The sequence below is a fragment of the Danio rerio genome, chromosome 4, assembly GCF_049306965.1.
Source record: "Danio rerio strain Tuebingen ecotype United States chromosome 4, GRCz12tu, whole genome shotgun sequence".
Taxonomy (NCBI): Eukaryota; Metazoa; Chordata; class Actinopteri; order Cypriniformes; family Danionidae; genus Danio; species Danio rerio.
In genome coordinates, this window is record NC_133179.1 from 612352 (window position 1) to 640000 (window position 27649).

Sequence of the window (27649 nt, forward strand, 5' to 3'; positions counted from 1 at the left end):
TGTACATAAATACTACAAAGATTTACATGTTATTCAATAATACTTCTGACATTAATACAAAACTGAATGCATATATATTTTTCTGTACATTCACGCAAGTAAATAGACTCAACGGTTGGCTAAAACATCTGCAGGTTCCACATTGTTGTTAGAAGGGATACAGCTGCGACCAGAAGTTAATTAAAATTATTTATATTGTTTATTAAATTACCCATTAATCGTATTTTATAAACGTCTACTCCTACCCAAAACCTAAACCCAACCCTCACACTAATGTAAAACAGTAATTATACTGAGTATTATTCACTATATTTATCAAATTACCTATTTAATTTTATTTTAATAACGTCTACCCCTATACAAACCCTCACACTAATGTAAAACAGTAATTATACTGAGTATTATTCGCTATATTCATCAAATTACCCATTCAGTTGTATTTTAATAACGTCTACCCCTTACCCAAACCCTCACAGTAATGTAAAACAGTAATTATACAGAGTATTATTCACTATGTTTATTAAATTACAGAATAAATTGTATTTTGATAACGTCTACCCCTATACAAACCCTCACGGTAATGTATAACAGAACTTATACAGAGTATTAATCACTATATTTTTTTAAATTACCCATTCAGTTGTATTTTAATAACGTCTGCCCCTTACCCAAACCCTCACAGTCATGTAAAACTGTAATTATACCAAGAATTATTCACTGTATTTATTAAATTACAAATTAAATTGTTTTTTAATACCGTCTACCCCTATCCAAACCCTCACAGTAATGTTAAACAGTCATTTTGTTGAGTTTTATTTACTATATTTATTAAATTACCCATTAAATTGCATTTTAATATCATCTGCCCCTTACCCAAACCCTCACAGTAATTTAAAACAGTAACTTTGTTGAGTATTATTCACTATATATATTAAAATTACACATTACATTGTATTTTAATAACCTTTACCCCTTACCCAAACCCTCACAGTAATGTAAAAATATTAATTATTGTTTTACAGTCACAAAAACTATGGGAGTATCCGCAAAATATTCATTATTGTTGTACAGAATCACAAATATGATGCTGCATTATTGATGCGAGTATCCGCAGCTGTATCTCTTCTAGACTTCACCCTGTCCGTGGTCCTGAACGCCTGTGGTCACGTGACAGCCCCCTGCGCGCCCCTGTGTGCTCGTGCGCTCAGCAGATCCTCGAACCTGCACCATTGAAGCGCTTCGTCCGCATTTCCAGTCAACAGAGCCGCCAGAAACAACCGTGAAACGCCATTTATTTACCTCCAGCGGAGATGGAGCGGGTGGAGGCCGAGTTCTGCAGCATGGAGAACCCGCTGGTCGGGGAAATGAAGCGCTTCTGCAGGAACATCACTGAAGCCTGCAATGAGCTGAAGGAGGAGCTGACGCCGTACAGGAATGAGCGATTCTACAGGTACAAACACCACACACAATAATGCTTTTATTCAGTAAATCATCAGATTGTGTGTTTGATACACGCGCAAACAAACAAACAAACGATGACGAGTCAAAATGGCGCGCGCGTGAATTTAAATGTGAGTCAGTAACGTTACACCGGTCATCAAGCCTAACGGATAAAAATATCCTTAAACAATCTGTACCGACCTAAAGGATGAACTGACAGCGTACATGAACGAGAGAATATACATGTACAGATTTATTTAACATACCTAACCAATAATAATGCTTTTATTCACTATATTAGATCGTTTATCTGTTTTCACGCGCAAACTAACAAACAATGACGAGTTAAAATGGCGTGCGCGTGAGTTTAAATGCGAGCCAAACACCGTGGATATGAAGTTAGAAGTATAAATATTCTTTCTAAAACGGATAGTTCGAGTAATTAGTGTATATTAGACTGTTTTTATTTATGATGTAGCACATTACAGCTACAATAAAGAGGTGTAAAACATTAAAATATTTTTTTCTAAAACAGAGTTGGAGTATTGGGTGTTTATTAGGCCATCATATTGTTAATTATGATGTAGCACATAAGAGCTATAATAAAGAGGTGTATTTACTGGTTATGACCACTGTTCTCTATTATATATCAGTGAGTTAAATGCAGAAATAATATATTTGTTGAATGGATAGTTTTAGTCCTTGTTATATATTTATTTTTATTATACATATTGATAGAGCAAAAATTACTCGCATAGGAAATGACAGTCCTTGGTCTGAAGGTGTACAGGAACGAGAGCTTCAACAGGTACATATTTATTAAACATGCAAAACATTAAATAATGCTTATTTATTAATTTTTATTTTACTTATTTATTAACTTATTATTTATTTACTAAATCTTCAGATTGTCTATGTTTCCATGTGCAAACAAACAAATTAAAATGGCGTGCGCAGGAATTTAAATATCAGTCAAACACAACACAAGTCAAAAGCATAAAATATTATTTATTAAATGGATAGTTACAGTCTTTTGGTGTTTAATAGGTTTACAGCATTGTTTTATTCATGAGGAAGCACATTACAGCTACAATAAAGAGGTGTATTTACTGTAAATGTGAGTCAATACACCGGTTATGAAGTCTAACCACTGTTCTCTATTATAGATGAGCGAGTCAAACGCAGAAAAATATTAATTGTTAAACAGATACAGTCCTTGTTTTTATTTATTTATTATTATTAAGCCCAAAACCGTGTACATATAAGTGTATAGATACAATAATTAATAGGGAAATAATTATATATGGCAATGATAAAAATGTACAAATAAAAACTGAAAATAAAAGTGAGTCAAACATCGTTATAAAGTCAAAAGCATAAAAAAAACATAAAAATCACAGCTACAATAAAGAGGTGCTGAAACGAGCTAAATTTCAGCAACACATCTATATCTATTAATTATTTAGGAGTCAACCATCATATTTGATATATTAAATTGTACAGATTTTTAAAATCATAATAGATGCTTAATAGCCTTTTTAAGTTCTTATAATTGAGGTCAAAGAAGTTTAAAATAAATATAATTTTATCTTTACAGAAAGAAATTAAAGGAGGGAGTTATAGACATTACTTTTGCTTCGTGTATGTCAAACTTTCCAGGAAAAATGATCAATTTCAAAGCATTCTCGACTGTATTACAGCCAGTTTTAAGATTTAAAGAAGAATCATACATTCAAGTTCATTGTTTTTGTTGAATAAATTAAAATCGACTCTGAACCCTGTTTCCAAAAGTCATCAGAATATTATCTATATCTATTTATTGATAGTACAGCTAATAACGCACTTGACATGCGCACTGCGGTGGAGGTCACGTGGTTTGAGAGGAGTGACGTCAGTGGGCTGATGTGTGCGGATATGCGCCGCCAGCGAACAGTATTCTCTGATTTATTTCCGTCGCCGGTGGGATAAAATCAACGCGATGGAGCGGTAAGTGTGCGGATGATGGTTAACTCGTGAAACACACACACAGACACTCTCGTATGCGCTCGGGGCGGGTTTTGCGGCCTCTGTTTCTGAGCGTACACATGTTTGAGTGAGCGGAAGTGATTTTACACCGCTTCACACAATGTTTACAGTGCTGAATAAATAACTGTGTGTGTTTGGAGTTGCTTGTTTTTTTGGTGTTTAGGACGCACTGTGTGTCTCGTGTTTGCTGTTGTGTCCGGTGGGTGGATAATGTGGGCGTGATCTTGTTCTGTGTGTGCGTGTGCGTTTCATGTGTCTTGTTGACTGTAAAATTTGAACTCCGATCTTCTTGTTTTTAATAAAACTATTGCTTTTTAAGCCTCATTATGTGCAGTGGCAAGTTTAATGAGCATTTTAGTTGGTCATATATTTGTTAGGGATGCTCAGATCAGGTTTTTTGCAGCTGATACCGATTCCTTGTCATGGTGATCGGCCGATACCGAGTACCGATTCTAATGCTTCAAGCTTTATAATGCATAAATACATATTTAATGCACATTATTCCTCTAAATATGATATATAAGTAGAGAACTCTCCCTATTTAAGAAAATAAATTAGGGATGCTGCATATAATGATACCTTAAATACATCTCTTTTAACCATTTAATGTCAACATGTCATGGCCATAAGCGGCTTTACAGAAAATAATAAAACACAGATATAAAAATTGGTTAGAAAATTTACAAACAATGCAATTTGGAAACACTGCAAATGATGAAAGACGAGTTCAACATGTCTCAATCAAGAACAAGTTTGGAGCGCATATTTAATGCATAAGAAATTAAAATGCACACATAAATTCATTCATGTTTACTAAAAGGAAATACACCTATAAACTACTGTTTATTACAATAAGGAAATTACAAGAAGTTATATTAATAACTATTCATGTTAAAATAAATAATCTTTAAGTTTTATTTATCTAATATTTCCAGCAAGCTTTTAGTGAACTTGTAATATTGTCAAAAACACAGAACTTTCAGCAGTTATATGTAAAAAGCCTTAAATACATGCAGGATCATTCAAATATTTAGCTCATCTCCAACTATTGACAGCAGATCTCTCAGAGAAAGGGAGAGATTTACACACACAATATCTTTACTGCTCTATTCATTTAACCTAACATGTGTAATGCTTAGAGCATCACTGTGCCTCTCACAATCTGTTCTCCTGCTCATTCACTTTCATCGCCATGATTTCCAGGTATTTTAACAAATGTTTGGGTTAGGGGCAATTGCTTCACTTGCGTCACAGCAGCTCAAAACATGGTAAATACAATGGCTGCATCTGCAGCAAAAAGAGCATCACTCTTGTGAGCCGTGCCAATACACTGTATAAACAGGTCGCACTGCATGGGTGTATATTTTAGCTGTTGTGATGCACGCCCCCACACATCATTTACCTCCTCATGTTGTGGCTGCTGTAGGCTATATAATATACAGGAGCGCACGTGCGTCTCCCCCCTGTTATTGGTTCATGAGATTGACAAGTACCAATCGAGTCATTAAATGTGATGGTCGGCCGATACCAATCCTCTGTCGGAGCATCCCTAATTTTTGATATGGTGCTTGTTGTTTATGCTAATTAATGGGAACTTTGTGCAAATGACATCAGTGTCATATTTAAAAAAATGTTTGTGATGTTGTCATAAAACTAATCATGTTTCTCAGATCTATCAGAAATCATACAAGCACCACAATAATAACATGTGGAGACGATCACAGCGCAGGGGTTTGAGTCTCAGTGAATGTGTGTGACTTGAAAATATTGTAAATATCTGCCATTTTTACCCCAGTGTAACGTAAATACAGTCTTTGTCCTGTCCTGTCTCAATTATAAATTATAACATTTCTATCAAATGTATTTTTTTTTGTTTTGGTTTGTTTAATAATATTGTTGATGGTGTATTTTTATTGGTATGAATCAGTGTGTTAAACAAATGTGTTGTATTTAAAGGGACAGTTTAGGGACGCACACACACAACTTCTACTCACATTCAAGTGGTTGTAAACTTTTATGAATTTTTTTTTTGATGATATCTAAAGAATGCTGGATAAAAAAAAGCAGCTATTGATTGTGTGTGTGTGTGTGTGTGTGTGTGTGTACACACAGATTGGCCCCGATGCGTCTCTACACTCTCTCCAAGAGACACTTCGTGCTGGTGTTTGTGGTCTTCTTCTTCTGCTTCGGCCTCTCCACCCTCATCGGTTTGTCAGGTGAGATCTCCACTTACCTGATTCTGTTTCTTAGCAACAGTCAAGATGCTCTATAGTAGATCACAATTCAGAGTCCAGAATCACACCACAAGAAAAACACGAAATGTTTAGCTTGTGTAGAGACTGCCAACTTTTGGGGGACCCATGTCAATTATTATTGTTTTTGCTTTATTAAAGGAGCATAAAAGCACTATAATATGTGTGCAGATATTTAGAAACATTCTTGTTTATCTGAAAAACACTGCTGAAGTCAGATATTCTGCTTTGAACATGTGCTTTACGTGCCGGAGCGGCTGTCTTTGTTTTGGTCATTTAACCCACCCACTGCCATTTTAGCCCACTATATTTCAGCACCCCGGGTTGCCAGATGGTGGAAAACAGCGTATTTCATTCACTCAGTCTGAAAGACTCTCGAAGTGTGCCTTCATGACTGAAATGCGCCCTCTGGTGGACAGTAGCAGACTCTGAAATGAGATACAGATTCAGAGTTGCACATGAGGTTATTAATTAATAATATAAATATTATGAGTGTAAACATGAGGTGAGCAGGTCACATTGTAACCCCGTGTCTGAACAACATGCTACCTGATGAGATGCGCTGTGATGAGCAGTTTGGCTGTTTGCTGCAGACGAAACAGGACAGAAATGTAAACACAGACATTCAGAAGCACAGAATAGTGCACTCACTGCACTCCAGCACAATGCTGAGCTTTATCATCTAATGAAGACATATTAAAGCTCTTGAACATGATTAAATGTAGATGCTGAATCACTGATATGTGTTGGTTTGCACTGAGTCTCAGCTCTAAAGTTCAATTGTATTCTCCAGATCTGAGCTGAACTATCTGCTGCTGCTGTCAGTGGGATGGCAATAAATGTGATGTAAAATGGCATTCAGACTCGCATTATTAACAATTATCACTGAATAAAGCACATGAGCTGATCCTTGTCAGTTTCTGTTGTTCAGCTGTGAGAAATAGAAGCTGTTTCTACAATATAAATTTGAGGTTTTGGTTAGAACAAAAACTCCTTTTAATATGAAAATATTCCTTCTGTGGCTTGCTGTTGCTTTTAGTCAGAACACGACTTAAATCAGCATTTAGGCTCGATAGTCAGGCACACTCATGTCAATCTGGCAACCTGTGCAATACCTAGTTCATCCTCTGGGTGTGAAGTGTACACACTGCACCTTTAACCTCAAGAAAACTATCGGATAATGTTGTACTGTTGGGGTTGTTTTCATCCACTCTGGGGTGATCTAGTCTTCATTTGGCCTCAGCTTTCTCAGTGTTTCAGCTAATGGAGCATTTTTTTGTGACAAATCTTATTTTGATGGATATTTTAGGAAATGTAAAAAAAAAAAAAACTCAACAATACACTCTGGGCAGACTGACTCCCCTTTGGTGATGTTGGTGCTGTTTTTTGCTCCATTGACTTTCATTATAATCACATTTATTGATTGTAAAGCCACGACCGCAGATAATCATGCATTCCTGAGTGCTGCTGGTTTTCCCTGTTGGGAAGAGGGACAATGTGTCATTATTACTGTTAATCATCAGTTGCTGTGTAAAAAAAGCTTAGTTTCTGGCTTCTATGTGGAGTATAGTGTGAAAAAGTATTATCATAAACAGTGTATTTTAAGACACGGCCAAATAAAAATAGAGCATTATGTGAAACGATACCTTTTTTATTTTGTCCGCATATATATGCACAGCCCTAGTGTGTATTAAACCTCACTGAATGTCTTCAGTTGTGTGTCCAGCGGTGTTTCAGTAACTCTACAAGAGTGCATTATGGGGGAAAACAGGAGACACGGAGGCTGGTTCTGCTCATGCAGGACTGACACTGACAAACCTCTGCTTTATTATGCGAGACGTGGAGCTGAGTTTGTTCTTTGTTCACTGATAAACGTCTCTCCTGCAGGACCAAAGATCATAAGTGAGAATCATTACAACGGGCTGAGCGTCAGCCCCAACGGCTCCAAGGTGAGATCCTCTGCAGAGTCAGCGGCAGCCTCAAATACACTCTTAGATATTACAGTAAATAGTACTATACACACATACAGTTGAAGTCAGAATTATTAACCCTCCTGTATATTTTTACCCCAATTTCTGTTTAATGGAGAGAAGATTTTTTCCAACACATTTCTAATTATAATAATGTTAATAACTGATGTCTTTTCTCTTTGCCATGGTGATAGCACATAATATCTGACTAGATATTCTTCAAGACACTAGTATTCAGCTTATAGTGACATTTAAAGGCTTCACTAGGGTGTCAGGGTAATTAGGCAAGTCTTTGTATAACTGTGGTTTAGCTAAAAAAACAAAACTCCTGACTCTGTTCGACATCACTTCAGAGATATGAAAGACTAAATTCACAGAAGGGCGAATAATTCTGACTTGAAGTGTGTGTGTGTGTGTGTGTGTGTGTGTGTGTGTATATACTTTCTTTTTCTTAGTTTTCCTTTATATTTATTTATACTTATATTTAGAAGAAGAGGAAGAAAAAACAAAGAACAAAGTGTTTGACATATATGTTACAAAATCAAGTCATAATACATTTGAAGCACATGATCACAAATTGTTTTCAATGACATACTCAGTCCATTTTTGCCAATACTTGTTGCACTTTTTTGAATCATGTCTTAATTTAAAAGAGAGTCTCTCCTTACAGTGTATTTCCTTTACAATCACTACACTGTAAAACCCAACAGTCCACTTTATCAAATGACATGAGTGTAGTTAACTTAAAATAATAATACTATTATAATAATTAATACTAAAAGTTGAATCTGCTCATGTGAAAAGAGTTTTAAACTCAGTGTTGAAGGTGATGAGTTAAATAGCCACACTATTAGCATGTACAAGAACAATTGTCAACAGCATACATCTCGATATTAGAATTGAGACAAATATTTGGCAAGTCATTTACATACAGCGCAAGTAAAAGTGGGCCCAAGACTGAACCAGTGGGATTCCTTCTGCCATTAAGCAAAAGAGAGCAGTACAGACTCACAAGCACTGGAGATCTTGAACTGCTGGTGTAAATCTGATGTTTGTTTGTGTTCTGTCTTCAGATCGGCCCGTTTGCCTTCTCATCTCCGCCGCTGTCCAACTATAACCAGCAGCTGTGGCTCACGTGCATCATTGAGCTTCAGAACAACAGTGAGTTCACTCTAAACACACAGCAAACTGCTTCATGATGTCATCAACACATCTAACTGTAGCATCATCCAGCTTTCATCTCTTATGTGCAGCAATAGGGCATGAAGATGAATTATGACAAGTTGCATACATATTTTATCACTGGGTTTACGTTTCTCATTTATCTACTGTAAGAATGGGGTTTTAACTACAGCGGTTCTGAACTGTAGTCTCAGTATGATGGTGAGAAACTGTACATTTCTAGGCAGATTATCCTTTTGCAATCTTGCACCAAAAAATGGAAATAAGGGCAGTTTTAATAGCTAAAATGTGGGAGAGCGTTGCTGTTATGTGATTTGTATTGTATTCCAATATGGAGCAATTAAGTGTTGATGTTAAATCAAAATTACCTCACAAATACTTGATTATGAAATGATTTAAAGGCACCTCTGGTGAAAAATCTACTTTTCAAGCTGTTTGGACAGACATGTGTGTGTATAAAGTGTATAGACCGTCATATTGGGGTGAAAAACACACACAGTCCTTTTTTTTTTTAATTTAACAACATAAAAACTGTGGACCAATTGGAGCGGATCTCAGAGCGACCGCAACTTGACATAGGAGTGCGGCCCCCCCGCCCTGAATTGATTGACAGCTTGGCGTAGCATGTCCCGGTAGTCACGTGGATAATCATGTCAACAAGACCAGACGTGCGCAAAGCAACCGGGAATAAAAGCTCTGTTCAGTTCGCTCGGATCATCAATCATGATCAAATGTGATCAAGAGTGAGTTTCACATGTTTAACATGTTTCAAAACAGAGCACGTGTGTAATGAAGTACAGCCATTCACTTCAGCTTTACTGCATCAGCACAGCTGCGTGTCAGAACAATTATAAAAGACATTTTATATATATTTTCCAGATATTTACCGGTATCACTGTGTGAAAGGGGCTATTGTATCTGCGCTCTTGGTCAGTTTGTGGGTTGTTGAGGGGGGTAACTTTCACGTCTTTAAAGGATAACCGCGGTCTCCTGACATGCAGTTAATTAATTACGCTCAATAAAAAATAAAAAATAAAAATAATAATACATATAATAAATACATCACCCATCACGCACCCTGCCACCTTGGAGCCTTCGGATTCGCCCATTGACAGAGTCCTCTAGTAAGGCCAACACTTCCATTGCCATACACTAAGGGTTGTATACATCTGCAAATGCTTTTATATGTTCTAAATCACATAAATGGTAAAATAAAAATATATATATTGTGTCAATTAAGCCATTTATCAATTATAAATGAACAGCAATGTTTTTCACATGTGTTGGTGCCATACTTTGTAGTGTGCAGTTTAACATGATTGCCTCTAGGAGTTCCAATGGAAATAAAACAAACACACAAGAAATGCACGTACACCAGGCATGAAGCTGGCGTGAACCAGCGCACACTCTCACGTTCATTTCATCGTTAGTAAATCCAAACGTGAGCGGGAAATCTAGTGTACGCAAAGTTTTTGTGCGTACGCTGCGTTGATACATGATGCATTCTGAATTCTGAGTTTTTGGCTTGTGTTTTCTGAATTTTGAGAAATGGGAATGTTTCCGTGTGATTTTGTTGAGTGTGTGTGTGTGTGTGTGTGTGTGTTCGAGTGTTTTTGTTGTGTGTGTGTTTTGTTGTGAAAGTGTTTGTGTGGGTTTGTCTGATTTTGTGGAGTGTGTTTGAGTAGTGTGTCTGCATGTGTTTGTGTGTGCGTGCGTGTGTGTGTTTGAGTGCTGTGAAAGTGTGTGTTCATGTGGAGTGTTTGTCATCATTTGTTTCCTTTGTATTGTGAGTCTGCATTTTTGATGTCATTTCTCTGAACTCTGGCAATTCTGTCTTTGTTCTAGTAGATCAGATCTTGCAGGTGTGTGTGTGTGTGTCATTAATGTGTGTGTGTTCAGTTGTAGATCTGAGCTGGCGGGAGTTCGGGATGAATGTGGAGCTGCAGGGTGTGGTGCAGGACACCAGTGTGATGCGCATCAGTGACAACGTGCACAACAGGAACAGAAGCCTGCACTGCTCCGCTGTGAGTGTCTGTCTGTCTGTGTGAACACTTCCAAGAGGGTGTGCTTGTGTGTGCACGTGTGTTTTTTCAGGTCTTCTTGAGTATGTGTATGAGTGATTGTGTGTGCATATGTGTGTTCTTTCAGGTCTTTATATGTATGTTTGAGTGATTATTTGTGTATGTTTGGTGTGTGTTCTTTCAGGTGTTTAGGTTAAGTGCATGTGTGTATTCTTTAAGGTCTTCATAAATGTGTGTGTGTGTGTGTGTGTGTGTGTGTGTGTGTGTGTGTGTGTGTGTGTGTGTGTGTGTGTGTGTGTGTGTGTGTGTGTGCAGCATCAGCAGGCGTGTGATGAGATCATCGTCCTGCATCTGGGTTATCTGAACTACACTCAGTACAAGATCAACGTCAGCTTCAGGAATCTGCAGGACGACCTCAAGGACAACATCAAGAATGTGACTTTTGTGGTGAGTCTGGAGCGTAAAGAGCTCATTTCACAAACACAACCGAGTCATATTTGCCTGATTAAAACTCAGAAGAGCAAAAGCATGAGCAGAAACATCCATGTAGAAGAGCAGCACGCAGCTCAGCTCTGTTTTACTAAATCTACACTATCACCGGCTTATTATAATGATTAATCTTCATCTGTTTGTGTCTGTGTGTGTGTGTTTTTGGAGCAGTTTAAGATGTACCAGGACACCTTCTCTCAGATGGAGATCTGGTTCCGCTTTGTGTTTGTGGTGATGACCTTTATAGTCACTGTGAGTAACTCTACACACACACACACACACACACACACACACTTCACAGGGCTCGAAATTGTGACGGTTTTGGTCACATATGCGCCCGACATTTTATTTATCCGACTTCAAAATATATTTGGGAGCATGTGTGCGAGTGTTTAAAATTGTTGTCATGCGAGCAGTTTTCACAGCAGAATGTTCACCACATGCGCGGAATTAGGAGGCATTCTGGCATTAAGCATCTTTGCACCTGGAGAGCTGCAGACCAACAATAATGACGCAAAGACCCTCACACACACATTTATATCACAGCACACACACTGATGAAGTGCATGCTGGAGTTTATAAGGGTTCACATCTGAGTTTGTGCATTTTCTCTTATAGAATTAAGCATTTCTCCTACTCCGTTGCATGCATACCTTAATGTGTATTTTCAGAATCTATGCTTATTTTGGCATTTTCATTAGGCAGGGCTCAAAATTGTGACCATTGTGGTCGCATATGCACCTGAAATTTTAATCTATGCAACCTCAAAATATATTTGGGAGCATGTGTGCGAGTGTAAAAAAGTGTTGTGTGCGACCAGTTTTTCCTGCAAAATGTTCAGCACATGCGCAGATTCGGGAGACATTCACGCAGAATGCATCTCTGCACTTGAAACGTGAAACGCAGCGCTCAGGAATGGTTTAAAACAGTTGTCATGTCAACTTGCTGCAGTAAACAAAGCCAAGTCCGTAATGCTTGCCCCGCCTTCATGCTCTTCTTATTGGTCCACCACTGCTCTAGCACTGAAATATCAGCTGTCAATCACTCAGTCAGCGCCTTCTGCCTTGGGACGACAGAGAGAGCTACTGCCATGAAAAACTGTAAAGCACTGAAGATGAGAATGAAGAGAACACTGACAGATTTAGTTTTAGAAACCATCTAAAGTTACAGATAATGACACATCTTACTAGTGATCATGTGCTGAATGTTAATCCACCATCTACACTCTTCCAAGAGTGGATAAAAGACTTCATTGGCTTCAAGTCCGCTATGAAAAGTCTGTGGGATGGAGTTTTCAGGTAACTGTGTGCCACATCTACCACGAGAGCTTCAGTTTAATCCTTCATATAATCGCCAGATGCTGTCCGCCGTGCAAGTGGCAGCTATATGTCAAATTAAACACCACCTACACCATCGCAAACAGGCTTACACTGAGTAAACTAATATCGCTACTCATAAGAGACCGGTATTGCTATTAACATGACGTGTGCATATAATAAGGTACAGTATATGTCAAAAGCATCAGTGCAATATCAGACAGCACCCGTGAGAGCAGCACAGTTATACCGTTAACACATTCATTCATGTCCAGCAGTGTGTGCAGGGCCGGTGAGCGCTCCGTGCTTTGGTCACTCAGTTATGTTATAAAATCTATTTTCTTGTGATAGCGGGATTTTGTTGAGACATATTTTCCTCACGCTTGCATATATATATATATTTTGCTTGTTAGTTTGATTACTGTTGATTTCAAATGCAACAAATCTGTATAAAACTTGTAGTAACTGTGCTTATAATTGGTGGGTGCGACTAAATTTTGGCTGATGCGCCTACATTTGTAAAGTTAGGAGCACCGGTGCTACCAAGCAAAAAGGTTAATTTCGAGCCCTGTTAGGCATTTCCATTTATCATGCAATAGTGCAAAATAACTGCATAAAAATAGATGAATGGAATCATGACCATTGTGTGTGTGTTTGTGTGTCTGTGCGTGTGCGCAGTGTATGTTTGCGCACTCTCTGAGGAAGTTCTCCATGAGGGATTGGGGAATCGAGCAGAAGTGGATGTCCATCCTCTTGCCGCTGCTGCTGCTCTACAATGGTCAGACATGTTTATTTGACTTTCTGTATTATCCACATACATCACATTAAAAAACAACACTATTAACCCTAGTCAGTGTTTAAAATTTAATGGACATTTATCTGGTGACACTTCACAATAAGGTTGGATTAGTTATTGTTAATGTATTTACTAACATGAACAATACATTTACTGCAGTATTTGTTCATGTTAGTTAATGATTTTAAAGAAGGAGAATTTTCATATTTAAAGTATGGGAGCAATATTCAATAATTACATGAGCTCTCTGTTTAATCCTCATTTAATAATTGTCATATAATTTCCATAAAAGAACAACCATGTTATCTGCATTTCCACACTAATATAAAGCAGCACAACAGTTTTCAGCATCAATAATAATCTTACGCGTTTCTCGATATACAAATCATATTCTAATGATTTCTGAGTGATTGTGTGACTGAAGACTGCAGTAATGATGCTGAAAATTCAGCTTTTCCTCACTGATATAAATCACACTTTGCTATATATTCACATAGAATTGAGTTATTTCCATTTCTAAAAATATTTCAATATGTTCACTGTACTTTTGAGCAAATAAATGCAGATTCGCTCGCTACAACAGACTTATTTTACAATGTAGAGGCACAATTCTAACTTCAGCTTTGGGTAATACATTTTAATTACATTTTAGTATTATTAAAATCATTAACATTTTTGAATCTGATGATTTCTGGCATATCTGCAATTCTCTGTGGGAGTTTTTGGAGAATGTATCTTGAATGTATTTATTTATTTTTTGTTAATTTTAACCTTCACAAAAGACTTAAATTACTAATCAATTGACAATGGGGTATATGCCTGAGCATGCTAATAGGGCTTTTAATTTGCCAGTAACCTGGGTTAAGCACTTCCGGCGAATTGAATGTCAATGTTGTTGTAAATCTTTAAATAAATGTTAAAATAAATATATTAATATTTTTAAACAGTGTTAAATTAGCATGTAATTTACATGTTAAAAACTATGGTTGAAAACTGCAAATGTACTATAAGAGATTTAATTTAATTTAAAAGTTTTATTTCACACCAAACTTTGCACACAGAAAATGCACGTTTAAATACAGATATTAATTGCTCTATTAAATTTTGCATTGCTGCTGCTGGTTATAGAGCATTCGCATTGTAGGACATTACATTCCATAGGAGACTAACATTTTAATTTCTATGGGTAGTCGTGAACACATTGGTTTGTAGAGCAGGTCGTTTAATATTTGTACTGCCCTTTGTTATTTCTAGTCATTTCCCCGTACACAAATCAATCAGAAATCCTTAAAGAGTTGTAGATTAATGTGTGTGATGTTGTGTGTGCTGCAGACCCGTTCTTCCCGCTGTCGTTCCTGGTCAACAGCTGGTTTCCAGGAACTCTGGATGCATTTCTCCAGGCTGTGTTTCTGTGCGCGCTGCTGCTGTTCTGGCTGTGTGTTTACCACGGTATCAGAGTTCAGGTGCAGATCCTTCACTTCACACTAATGTTATTAATGTGTCCTGCAAAACATCTGTAATGTGTTTACATTAAAGGTGCTGTATTTATGTTTAGGCTCTTCTAAATCATAAAAGTACCATCATATGTTTGCAGGAATCATGCTAAGTGATGAAATTAGTTTATCTGAAAAACTATGCTGAAGCATACCTGTCAACATTGGTTAACTGCTTAAACACACTCCGATTTTCAGCACTCCGAGTTGCCAGATGGTGAAAAAAAAAAGTATTTAATTTCAGTTGTGAAGGCTCTGTGTTTGTGGACGCAGCTAATAATGTGACCTCTGGAAGATTCTGCAGATTCAGAGTTATGAAAATACACATGAGGTGGTTTTTAATTAGCAAATAATATAAATATAACAAAGGTAAACATGAGCGTCAGGCATGCTCTCTCCTGTAGGGGTCGTCAATCTGGCAACCTGCGTTTGTGTCACGTCTGAGAACAAATATATTGATTGTGAAAAAAGCTGATGCCTGTTTTTTTAAACATTGTGTTAATTTCAAACGTGAAAGTATGAAAATGAAATATTGTTTATTTTAATTATTATAAATTATTATTGTTTAATTTTTATAACAACACAAACATGTTTACGGTCTCTTTTGACCAATAGAATGCATTCTTGACGAATAAAAGGATCAGTGTGCATGTGTGCGTGCGCTGAATCAGACAAACAGACAGATATAAAAACAGAAATGAAAGCATGAGTGCGCAAAATAATCTAAAACACACAAACACACACACACACACACACACACACACACACACACAAATCTCCTGTTTTGAATTTAGACTGCAATACCTTATTTAACCACTAGGTCAATCCTACACCTTGACAACATGCATATGACAACAAACGACATAGTAAATCTGTAAAGATTTACTATGTCTAGAACTATGACAGCATGTTTGTCTTGATCTCCGCAGGGTGAGAGGCGGTTTCTGACTTTTTACCTGCCCAAGCTGCTGATGGTGGGCCTGCTGTGGTTATCAGCCGTAACGCTGGGAATCTGGCAGACGTAAGACTCTCTCAGTTTAATCTTGCTTGTAAATATTTCAGTATTTTGCTGTTATTTTATCACATGCGTTTAGGATCAGCAGGAGTCCTTAAAGGGCCATGAAACCCGCTTGTTTCAGCAGGGTGTTTTCACACCTCTACTTTGGAAAAAGTCAGAAAAGTGGGCGTGTCCAGCTCTGTTTAGGGGGAGTGTCGGAGAAAGAAAAGAGGCATGGTGTGGGAGTGTCTATTTGGGCGCGCTGAGTTTCAGGGTCAACACACACACACACTCTGTGACTGTGTTTACATGGACATCTGTAGTGGAATTATTTGCCAAATTATTAAATGGTGGACTTTAACAGCAGTTTGGCTCTTTCATTCAGGGAATTCAGTCATGCCCTTCGTGACAAATGACATATTTGATTTGAGGAGCTGCTCTAAGCGTGTATTTTCATGCAATCTTTGATACCGCACGGTGAATGAGAGAAAAAAAACACCTCTGCATTTCCCGGAAACTTAGATGCACTCGGCAGGTAGCGTCAGAAAGCCGCGTGTGTTATTCCGGTCACAAAATGCGGTGAAAATCCTACACAAGGTTAAAGTTTGGTTGTGGTGCTAACATGTTTACACTCGGTGCAATAGTTAGTTCGATACGAACAAACTGAATAAACAAAGAGCACTGGTCGCTCACTTACCAAATCTGTAGAGACAGGACAATCACCAGCAACTAGAGCCGCGTCTTTATGAAGAGGAGACGAACAGCGAATCCGGAACAACGTGGCGTCTCTGGCGTCTAAACACTGTGACAGTAATGAATATTAATGAAGTTACACAATAGAGCGCGCTGATTGGTTTGAACCAAGCCTTACTCATGCATTAATGCAGCACACTGTAAGACGTAATAAGACTCACTCTGGCACAGACGTCCAGTCTGCACGCTGGAATACACGCTATTATGTCATGACCGTGACGCAGCTTCAACAATTTGTTTCAAACCGGAAGTACGAATTTGCTTGAAATAACGCAAAAACAACCAATTTACACTTTTTAGTGAAATATAGGTGTCCTAATAGTGTTTTTAGCAGTGTGGGACACATATACCACTGTCAACAGCTCAACACATGTGTTCTGGTGTTTCGTGACCCTTTAATGTTTTACAGAAAAGCTTATTCTGCTCACAAAGGCTGTGTTTATTTCATTAAAACAGAGTTACAACTGTCAAATGTTACTGCAATGTGAAATGACTGTGTTCTTATTGACTGTAGGTACAATTTGAATTAATATATTGATTTAATTACATTTTAAATTAATAAAAACTAAAGTCCAGATTGTACAATGTCATTGCAATGTGAAACGACTGTGTTCTTATTGACTGTAGGTAAAATGTGAATTAATACAGTGATTTAAAGCTGTATGTTCAGCATCTACCGTTAGGCCTGTCACAATATACATTTTTTGGTGTACAGTATATTGCGATGAACGTTATTATTGTCGTTTTAGGACCGCTTTATGCCTCATATCATCACAGTGCATGTTGCGCAATCAGCTGAAATGTTGCTAGATTGGTCTTGATGATGGGCGATATGTACTGCATCACCAAAAAAGACTGAGCTCATGTCCTGGTGCTGTGTGATTATTGTGAAAGGCCTAACTGCAGTCTCACATGAGCATTCAGAAATCATGGCAGTACATAAAGATATACTGTACTGTACTGTAAGAGGTGTGTGTGTGTGTGTTTCTGTCATGTACTTGATTTGATTTGTTTTTGTTTAGGGTGAATGAGCTGCAGGATCCTACATATCAGTATAAAGTGGACATCCAGAACTTCCAGGTCGGTTTCTCAATAACTAATAAAATAGTTTTTTATTACAGCTAGTGCAGTTTAAAAACATCCACACTGGATTATGAGTTGCGGTTTCTGTCAGATGTTATGAAAACTGCTTCTGCTGTGGTGGAAAATAAAATAAAACGTGTATTTTGCATTATATTTGCAGCCTGTTTCAGACGATCTTCAAATAAAATACATCAAAATAAAGCTGAAGTCACTTTGTGTTATAGACATCAGCCTGATTATAATGAAGAAACATCATCTGTGTTCCCTAAAATCTGCTAGTAGTAGTTTACCCCTGTGTGTGTGTGTGTGTGTGTGTGTGTGTGTGTGTGTGTGTGTGTGTGTGTGTGTGTGTGTGTGTGTGTGTGTGTGTGTGTGTGTGTGTGTGTGTGTGTGTGTGTGTGTGTGTGTGTGTGTGTGTGTGTGTGTGTGTGTGTGTGTGTGTGTGTGTGTGTGTGTGTGTGTGTGTGTAGGGCATGAAGATCTTCTTCCTGCTGGTGGTGTGTGTGTATGTGCTGTATCTGGTGTTTCTGGTGGTCCGCGCCTGCTCAGAGCTGAAGAATATGCCATATTCAGGTAGTACACACAGCTGGAGCGCACACACACACACACACACACACACACACATTTGATTATTTTACTTGGAATGACTAAAACTAATTAAAGCAACAAAACATCCAAATAATCCAAAAGAGCCCGTGATGTTTCACAGTACAAGCAGTGCAGATAAACAGCCACTGAATATCTTTACAGGACAATATTACAGGGCACCTAGGTTAGCCCTTTTTCCAGATTTAATAGAAGTCTTTTGTGTCTCCAGAATGTGTCTGTAAAGTTTCAGCTCTAAACACCCATCAGATTATTGATTATACCTTTTAGAAATGTCTGATTTTTAGCTCTGAGCATCTTGAAGCTATTTTTGTGTACTGCGCCTTTAATGCTAGTCCTCCCCGCCCACTATTCCCACGTGCCTGACAGTGTGCCTCAATCTCCGCTGCCTCAGATAATAGAAAGACATGATGGAAGCAGATCTCGCGTAACGTTCAAGAGAAATACTACCGTACGAACTTTCCCAATGATTATTTAATGTATTTGTTGTGGAGTTGCAACGATGAGTCGCACACAATGTTGTTAAAGTTCACATACACACAGACAGCGTGCGCGTTTAGCTGTGCACTGTTTGTGCACGCAGATGTGTCAGGATACAGGTTAATCTCCACTGCTGTGTGGGTATCTGTTATGTTAATGTACAGAATAAACCTGATTTAACGTCCACAAACCGGGATTGAAGCTTCTTTTGACAATTTTATAATTGTTCTGATACTTGGTCCTCATTTGATGTTGATTGATGATCCGAGTGAATTGAACAGACCTTTCATTCCTGGTTGCTTTGCGCACGTCTTGTCTTGTTGATATGATAAAACGCGATACTATGGAGTCATGTTAATACGCAGCTGTCAATCAATTCGGTGGGCGGGGAAACCACTCCTACATCAAGTTGCGGTCAGCCTCAAAATGTGAGGGATTTGGATCCTATTTTAACATCTGGAAATTAAAGAAAAGAGACTTACTGTGTTTATATCACTCCAACATGACTGTGGACACACTATACCACACACAGCTCTGTCCAAACAGCGCACAGAAGAGGACTTTCAGCACAGGTGCCCTTTAAAACACTCAAATCAGCTCAACACAAAGACGTAAACACATAAACACATGAAGGAATATCTGCAAATCAAGGATAGAGATGACATGGTCTTTTCCAAACATGCAGACTGCCTATTACTGCAGACACAGAACACACACACACACACACACACACACACACACACACACACGTACGTTCACCAGCTGTTTGATGTGTGAAATCTTCATTTCATTTCTCAGATCTGAGGCTCAAGTTCCTGACGGCACTGACACTGGTGGTGCTGGTGATCAGGTGAACACACACACACACACACACACACACACACAAGCACTATGCATGCTCACACACTCACACTTACTAAACATATATAAAGTACTCACACACACACACACACGCTGACATTTATACACACATGTATGTGTATATATATGCACAGACAAATTTACACACACACTATACACTCTCTCACAGACATTCACACACACTCTCTCTCTCTCTCTCTCTCTCTCGCTCTAACACGCACACACACTTTCTCACTAATGTTTTTGAGCAGGTGTGTGTGCTTATTTCCTCCCCCTGTCTCCTCAGTGTGATCATCCTCTACCTGCGGTTCGGCTCCAAGGCGCTACAAGACAACTTCGTAGCTGAACTGTCAACTCACTACCAGAACTATATCCTTCCACAGTCTCTAGTGTCTCTGCGTACAGGAGATCATTCGGAATATATATGGCTGATTCCAGCGTTATGGACGTGACATTTGCAGAAAAAAAATGAAACGTATATACTCGGAGAATGTATATGTTAACAGAATATTGAAATATCTGTTTATATTTTTATTACCCCTTAACCATGGAGTTTAGGCATCAAAAAAATATCAGTCTATGCAGGTGTTTTATATTTAAAATGACGGCAAAATGAATGCGTTACGGACGTGACAAAAAAAAGACATGAGTTTTGTGAGTTGACATACTTGGTTAAAATTCTGTGAATAAAAATGCAGAAGCCAAAAATATTTATAACAGTCAAAAGGATAAGAGTTGGCTCTGCATGGGACATTTATAATTCATTTTATTTAGTTTTTCATTTTTGCATTAATGAGGGAAAACTATCGTTACGGACGTGACTTGTCTTCGTTACGGACGTGACTGCTCTGAAATTGACAGTTGACACATTATGAAAATCCGATAAATGCTTTCAAAACTTGACAAAAGACCTATTTGTGGATATCTGTTGGGTGTGTAAACCAATAAACTTTAACCTCTGAGACATCTGAATGGTAAGGTTGCACAATTAATCAAACTTAAATAGATATCACCTTGTTATATTTAATTCGTATTATGGCATGTGTGTTGTTAAAAGTTAACGCACGTTCGAATGTTCAAAACTCAATTCGGAAACAGTGGTGCATGCTAACATGGTGCTTTTATTCTCTGAATAATATAGAATTGATAATAAACATAATCAGCTATAATATATGTTTATCGGGCTCCTTTCCAGACAAACTTGAATTGAATCATTGCCCGACTGTTAGTGCGCAAGACCGTGTCTACGTGGCGAATATTCAAATTCTAGTTGTGTCACAGTTATGGCAATATTATATTTGACAAAGTTTATTTAAGTTTATTCTAGTTAATGTGTTAGTCGATTGAATAAATAGCTTAATTTGTCCACTCGCGCTTGCTTTCTTTTTCTCGTCGGCAGTCACTTCAGGACAGGTTGAAAAAATTTAAACAGAGGACCAGGATGAGAGAGAAAACTTTATCATGAAAGGTTTTTGAAAAATAGCCATTAATTGCAGGCATGTACGATGGATGACTATAATGTTTATATTTTTAGGCTATAGTTTATAACCGATTGTGTAAAATATTGAATGACATTACAGCTGCAGGTGCTATCGATTTACTAACAAATTAAATGCTCCTATAATGTAGTTAAAGCTTAGATCAATATCAAGATTTTATTCTTATTTTGCCGCCTGTAAAATAATTTTAATAAGCACTCAAGCACATTTGCCGGGTGCTTGAAATCTTTGAAAATGTTTTCATTTTAATGTAGGCTATAGTCTGTTTTCCAGCTTTGAAAGTGCTTAGATTTTGGATAAAGGGCTTGGAAAATTAATTGTGTCGCTATGATAATTTATCTTTATAAATAGTTATTTAATTAATAAAATAAAAAACATATTTATGCTCTGCATGAAATGAAAACTCCGCTGTGGCCTGTGCAAGTGCCTGCAGCCTGACCCACGGCGTGCGCATTTTGAGCAATGGGAAAAGACCAAATCCATGGAGGTTATTGATTTTGCGCCCTGCATGCGCGCCTCCCGTTTTGCCATTGCCCGCTTTGTGAGCTCCAGAGGAAAAGCATGTTACCTCAGTGGCGTCTTTCATTCTTCAATCAAATGAAAGCAGAGGCGGGGTTTCCTTTGAGGTGACAAAGTGTGTTGTCAAGATACGGCGAACTTTTTAATAACGGAGTAGAGACTTGTGGTCGCTCTTTTAAGTCATCCAAAGTTGTATGACTTTACAAATCTTGAATTTCATAATATTATTTTAAAAATTAAATTATGACAAAATTGACAGCAACATTAGCGCAAAATAGACCAGCTGATTCAGTTGTTACCAAAAGTGACATACCAAAGAGCACCGTGCTCCTTTTTTTCTTGACAATTTAAAATGCATTGCGGAGCGCCTCACGTCTCTGGAATGAAAAAGCGCGTTCGTTGTGATCGGCCTCTATGAGCAACACATATTTGTTAACTCGCAGAACAGTAACACGTGCAAACACGTGCTTACAGATGTATTTTGCCAAAGAAGCTAAATGAAAGAAGGATATTCTGGCCACAGTTTGACACAGGAGTTGACACAGGAGTTGACGAACCAGCGCTGATGCTGGTCGTCTGTGCAGCCTGGAGCCGCGTCATAAACTCAACTAGGTATATTGATGATTTAGTGCAGACTAACCAACAAACCATTTTTTTTTCCATTTGGAAAATAACAGTTATTATTAGTTCTTATATACATTTTTAAATAGCCTACATAGCCTAATCTACAAATCAAACAAAGCCAAATATTTTAGGATAACTTCGCACCAAACTGATGCTTTCATTTTACAACTTATAAAACATGTATGCAAATTAAAACAGTATCACATGTAAATAACAAAATTGTTATATCCTTAGCCTATATTTAACAAAAAGTATAGGTTCAAAGCCTTATGGTTCATTGTCATTATCTTTCACTATACTCAGCGCGCGCGCGCACATGAACCGCAAGTAAGACAGAGGAAATAGGCTAATAAATCACAATTAAGACATAATCTTTAAAATGACTTCTATTAAAAATGTTGACAGGTTTTGTAATATTATAACAGCGGAGCATTAATTGAATGTATTTTTTCCGTAAAGCAATCTATTTGAGCTAGCCTAATATTTTTTAATTGACGGAAGAAAAAAAAACACGATTGGACAAACAGCCTATGCCGATTCTTAAAAAGCATTCAGTCAATGTTTTGGTTTTGTAATCTTAATTTGTCATTTAAGTAAAAAGGTTTAGAGCAGGATTTATTTTATTATTTTTGTTAGTTTATTCAGTTATTCTGTGCTGCTAAAGAACACTGCAGGTGCGTGAAGATGCTCCTTCTGTATGCTGTTTGCATGTTAAAATAACTTAAATCAGTATTTTAAAATGCAATATTTAATGTGTCAGACAAAATAGGCACGTCATTTTTTTTTTTTATTAAATAATATTTTGATATTAATCTGTTAACGGTTAATATCGCTTAACGAGCGGTTGTTGATTGGCAACATGAATCGAAATCAGCATTCCTAGTTTGGCATAAATTGTATCTTAACTATTTGATCTATTATTTGACGGTCATTTACCCTATCTACAAAAGAAACAAGAAGTGCTTCAACACAAGGTGCTGCATCGCCAAAACACCAAGATTATGCGCCAAGATTATGGCATGTAAAATGTTGTTCTCTTTATTAAACATTTATTTTTGAAATGTTACTAAAATGGTTTATAGCTAACTGAAATGTTCAGTTCTTGATATAACATATGGATGTTATGTAATGTAAGTCAGTAATTGTAATGCAGCATCATAATGAACAAATATGCGCTAGTCATTGGCTTATATTAATAAGGAGTTCAAAAATGGTCACGTCCGTAACGCAAAATTGTAGTTGTTTAAAGCAAAGACCTGAGATGAGTTGGCGATCATAATTAGTATGGACATATTTTGGCTTTGTATACAAAGTTTCATTTTATTTGTTATAATATTTATTCCACAATATAAACTTTTTCATTAAATCGTTACGGACGTGACACGTGACCGAAGCTGCGTGATGTCTTAAATATGTAGCTCATAAATCAAAAGGGCAGTAATGTTATGAAAAAGTAAGGGTAATTATTTATACTACAGACTCCAATCCTTCTGGAGAATGATTACTGTTAACATAAAGCATGGAAAATGTGAGTCTTTAATCCCTTTTTCTTAAGCACGAAATGTGGTTGGATTATAATGAAATTTACCATTGGCACAATCCTCATATTTCATGGATAAATAAACCAATTTCCTTAAAAATTCAACAAGAGCACATCATTACAATAAAATATAGACCGTAATGAGCAAATTTAAATAGGTTTTGTTATTTTGGTCAAAAGTTTATTTTTTCATGATAAGGTTGACATTTTCATGGAATTGACCATATATATATAAACACAGACGATGGTTTGCCCTCCTGCCAGTAATTATTTGATCATTTACTATGTAGTATTATTATTTCTTTATAATAATTATTATTTATTATTGACATTTTTCAGTATAATAGATTTAATGACTGATTTCTTCGCCATGATGACAGCACATAATATTTGACCGGTTATTTTGTAAGACACAAGTATTCAGCTTAGCTTCAGGTCAGGTTTAGTAAAGTAAGAATACTTAAGCAGGGTAGTAATGTTGACCTGATTATTTCATTATTATTACAGGTATTCCTGCCAAACTGAAAGCATGATGTGTTGTGTTGTTTTCAGCCGTAGTTTGTTTTCCTGAATGTTGTCCTCCACCAGCCGAGTTTCTCTCCTTCTACGGTCTGCTGAACTTCTATCTCTACACACTAGCGTTCGTTTACTCGCCCTCCAAAAACGCTCTTTACGGTGAGTGGATCTGCGCACTCCTGGAGCTCTAAACACTTTGGGTTTATGACCACTCGTATGCATTGCTGAGAGTTTAATTGAATAACTTTTCTAAATATAAAATAAGCAGCTTTGATTTTTCGTTGATGACATCATCAGCCCCGCCCCTTTCAGACATTCATTTACATATTCAGTGCAACATTACAGGGTTTGCATTTTTTAAATCACTGATGTCAATCTTAATTTTCAAGAAATGATGGGAATCATTTACAAAAAATGGACCCTTATGAGTGTTGAGTGCTCCAGCGCCTCTTATATGTTTTTTTATTTATTACTTTTTTCCAGATTCACAGCTGAAGGACAATCCTGCGTTCTCCATGCTCAATGACTCTGATGATGAAGTGATTTATGGGTATGTGTGTGTGTGTGTGTGTGTGTGTGTGTGTGTGTACACCTGCACAATATATAATTTCAGCACCGATATCACAATATGCACATCTGCAATAATCACAGAATCTGCAGTGTCCTAAATGTTTACTTCAGTAAACATTTAGGACATTTGAGTGGATTAAAGTCGTTCAGGAACCACATTCGGGAGTTAAACATTAATAGAGGAAACTAACTTACTTGTTTGCTTTGTTTTAAGGCCTGTGACTGCATTTAAAATATTTGTATGTAGGGAATTATAGCATTTAATAAAAATATAAATTATATAGATTTTTTAATACAGTGCAGACCATGCCGTGTTATTTATTTATGTTTGATTGTTTGATTTGTAAGCTGCTTTGGACAAAAGTGTCTGCTATATGAGTAAATGTAATTTCTGTAGCTGAACACAGTTGCACTTTCCAGATAAACATAAACAAATGTTTGTTAAGCAGATTAATTAAATGAATCAAATGGAGTTATTCAAGTTATCTAGTCAGATTATATACAGTTGAAGTCAAATTTATTCACCCTCCTGTGAAAGTTTTATTCTTATATATGGCGAGGCACTGCACCAAAATACATCCCGCCACGGCTACATTACAGCTTCTCATTCAAAACATTAAGTCGTTGTTGTTGTTTAATAGCGGGTTATAATCGCACCAAAACTTATCAACAAAAAAATTAAAAGGTAAGTGAATTATAACAGCGCAAACTTTTCCGTAACCGTATAGTGCTGTGCGTTATCTGTTTAACCCTTTGAGGTTATGTGCTGGCTGACTGACAGGTGCGTGATGCGTGAGGCCAGCAAACACGACGACGCTTTCAGTTAGGATGAACACAGAGTGCATAATATACTTCATTTATAGATATTTTATATTTGTATTATATGATTTTTTATTTATAGACGTTATTCATAGATATTTCAGCAGCGTTTATTTAATAGCGCACAAGAAGATCTGTGCTTGATCTTGATCTCATCTAACTTGAGCCGCGTATATTATTGAGAGGGTGTGCAAGAGGTTTTGTGCACAAGCAGAGGAAATCGGCACGCAAGCACAGCCATATTGCACGTAAATGCGATCTCGACTTGTTATGCTCACGACATTTCTCCATTTGTCATTGAAATAACACCATAGGTAGCTGGTAGATTTGTGTAAAAGGTCTGCCGCCACAGCTGGAAAAAATACTAGAGGTAACACTGATATGTATATATGAGCAGTGCCATGCAAATGTCAACCTTGCCAAGAAAACATTAAGTTTTCACCAAAATATGGAAACCGTTTCTGGGTTTTTTTTTGTAAGCAAGTATTTTACAGTACTTTAGAAACACTCAAAAATGCATCTGTCAATGTTTTCAAACTTACAAACTATTCAAAATTACCAGTCACACAAGTGATAATTTCACATCCGTCACATCCATAACAGAGAGATGTCACATCCATAACGACACTTTTTCTTCATGAATGTCATTTTTGTTGATTAGAGAGCCGACTCTTCTCCTTTTGATGATCATATTTTCTTTTGGGTTGTGCAGTTTAACTCACAGAGTTTCTACAAAGTATGATGTATACTGTAAACCTGCAGACTTTTTTAGTCTCACCCATAACGCCTGTTTATTTTGCTCATTTAAAGTGCAAAAAATGTTTACAGATTGACATTTTTCTGGTCCCTTAACTCTGTGGTCAGCTGTTCTGGAAAATATAAACAAAAGTTTCAATATAATGTTGACATATACTTTTTATGTGAATTTATGTTTTGAGTTTTTACTGCAAATGTCACATCCATAACGCTGGAACTGCTCACATATATGGGTGTCCGTGGAGTCCTAAAGCTCTTAAATTTACTGAAATGTTGCATTGGAGGTAATAAATAATGAAATAATTTTAACGGGCCTTAATTTCCCTCTATGTGAAGAGACCCAATCATGCCGAACAAGTTAAATGTTTAACTCTATTAATCAATATGGTGTAATAATCTTTCTTACTTCTTAACTTTTATTTGCATGAATTTAGTTTATTAGAGTTTTGTAAATATTTTAGCTGGATTTTGCTTGTTTTGGCATTGAAAATATGTGGTTAAGAAATGACTCAATTAATGAGGCAAGGTAAAATCTTTGCCATAGGTGCAACCATGCCATTAGAAAAAATCCTTAACATTTAGCCCTGTATAAGTCTGACGTTTTCTTCATAATGGTGTCAATAAGGTCTTAAAGTCTTAAATTTGACTTGGTGAAACCTGCAGAAACCCTGGTATATATATTTCTGAAGTGATGTTTAACAGAGCAAGGACAGTATTTCCTATCGTATTTTTTCTTCTTCTGAAAGTTTTTAGTTTGCCTGGAATAAAAGCAGGTTTAGTTTTCTTTAAATCTGTTATATCGTCAATATTATTATTTTCAATTGTCTGCAGAATAAACCACTGTTGTCCCATGACTTTCCTAATTACCCTAACCTGCCTAATCAACCTAATAAATCCTTTAAATTACTATTTAAGCTAAACACTTATTTGCTATAAGAAATTAGTTATTAAAACTATTCAATTCGTTTAAAGTTAATTTGTAAAGCGCCTTTCACAATAATTCCAAAGCAGCTTTACTAAAGGTGCACATTACTGCATTACA

At 37.0% G+C, this 27649-nt stretch overlaps 1 protein-coding gene across 11 annotated transcripts in view; it reads left to right on the forward strand.

The window, feature by feature from the left end:
* The first annotated feature begins 1165 nt into the window (after positions 1 to 1165).
* The window catches only part of tmem181 (transmembrane protein 181), a 28353-nt gene continuing 1869 nt past the window's right edge, over positions 1166 to 27649 (forward strand). For 5 of the 11 annotated variants that reach the window (XR_012401593.1, XR_012401594.1, XR_012401595.1 and 2 more), the window contains exons 1-16: positions 1195 to 1450; positions 5578 to 5681; positions 7605 to 7666; positions 8761 to 8848; positions 10769 to 10893; positions 11206 to 11337; positions 11551 to 11631; positions 13374 to 13473; positions 14824 to 14954; positions 15914 to 16005; positions 17757 to 17814; positions 18288 to 18390; positions 19702 to 19753; positions 20051 to 20133; positions 24532 to 24621; positions 24946 to 25012. Coding sequence is in view for 5 of the 11 variants with exons in the window: in XM_005168513.5 (XP_005168570.1) it covers positions 1311 to 1450; positions 5578 to 5681; positions 7605 to 7666; positions 8761 to 8848; positions 10769 to 10893; positions 11206 to 11337; positions 11551 to 11631; positions 13374 to 13473; positions 14824 to 14954; positions 15914 to 16005; positions 17757 to 17814; positions 18288 to 18390; positions 19702 to 19753; positions 20051 to 20133; positions 24532 to 24621; positions 24946 to 25012 (1508 nt within the window). In the remaining 6 variants the exon portion in view is untranslated. Of the gene's footprint in view, positions 1451 to 3333; positions 3427 to 5577; positions 5682 to 7604; positions 7667 to 8760; positions 8849 to 10768; positions 10894 to 11205; positions 11338 to 11550; positions 11632 to 13373; positions 13474 to 14823; positions 14955 to 15913; positions 16006 to 17756; positions 17815 to 18287; positions 18391 to 19701; positions 19754 to 20050; positions 20134 to 24531; positions 24622 to 24945; positions 25013 to 27649 lie in introns of those variants that run through there. The other 6 variants (XR_012401596.1, XR_012401597.1, XR_012401598.1 and 3 more) reach the window with 2 other exon arrangements.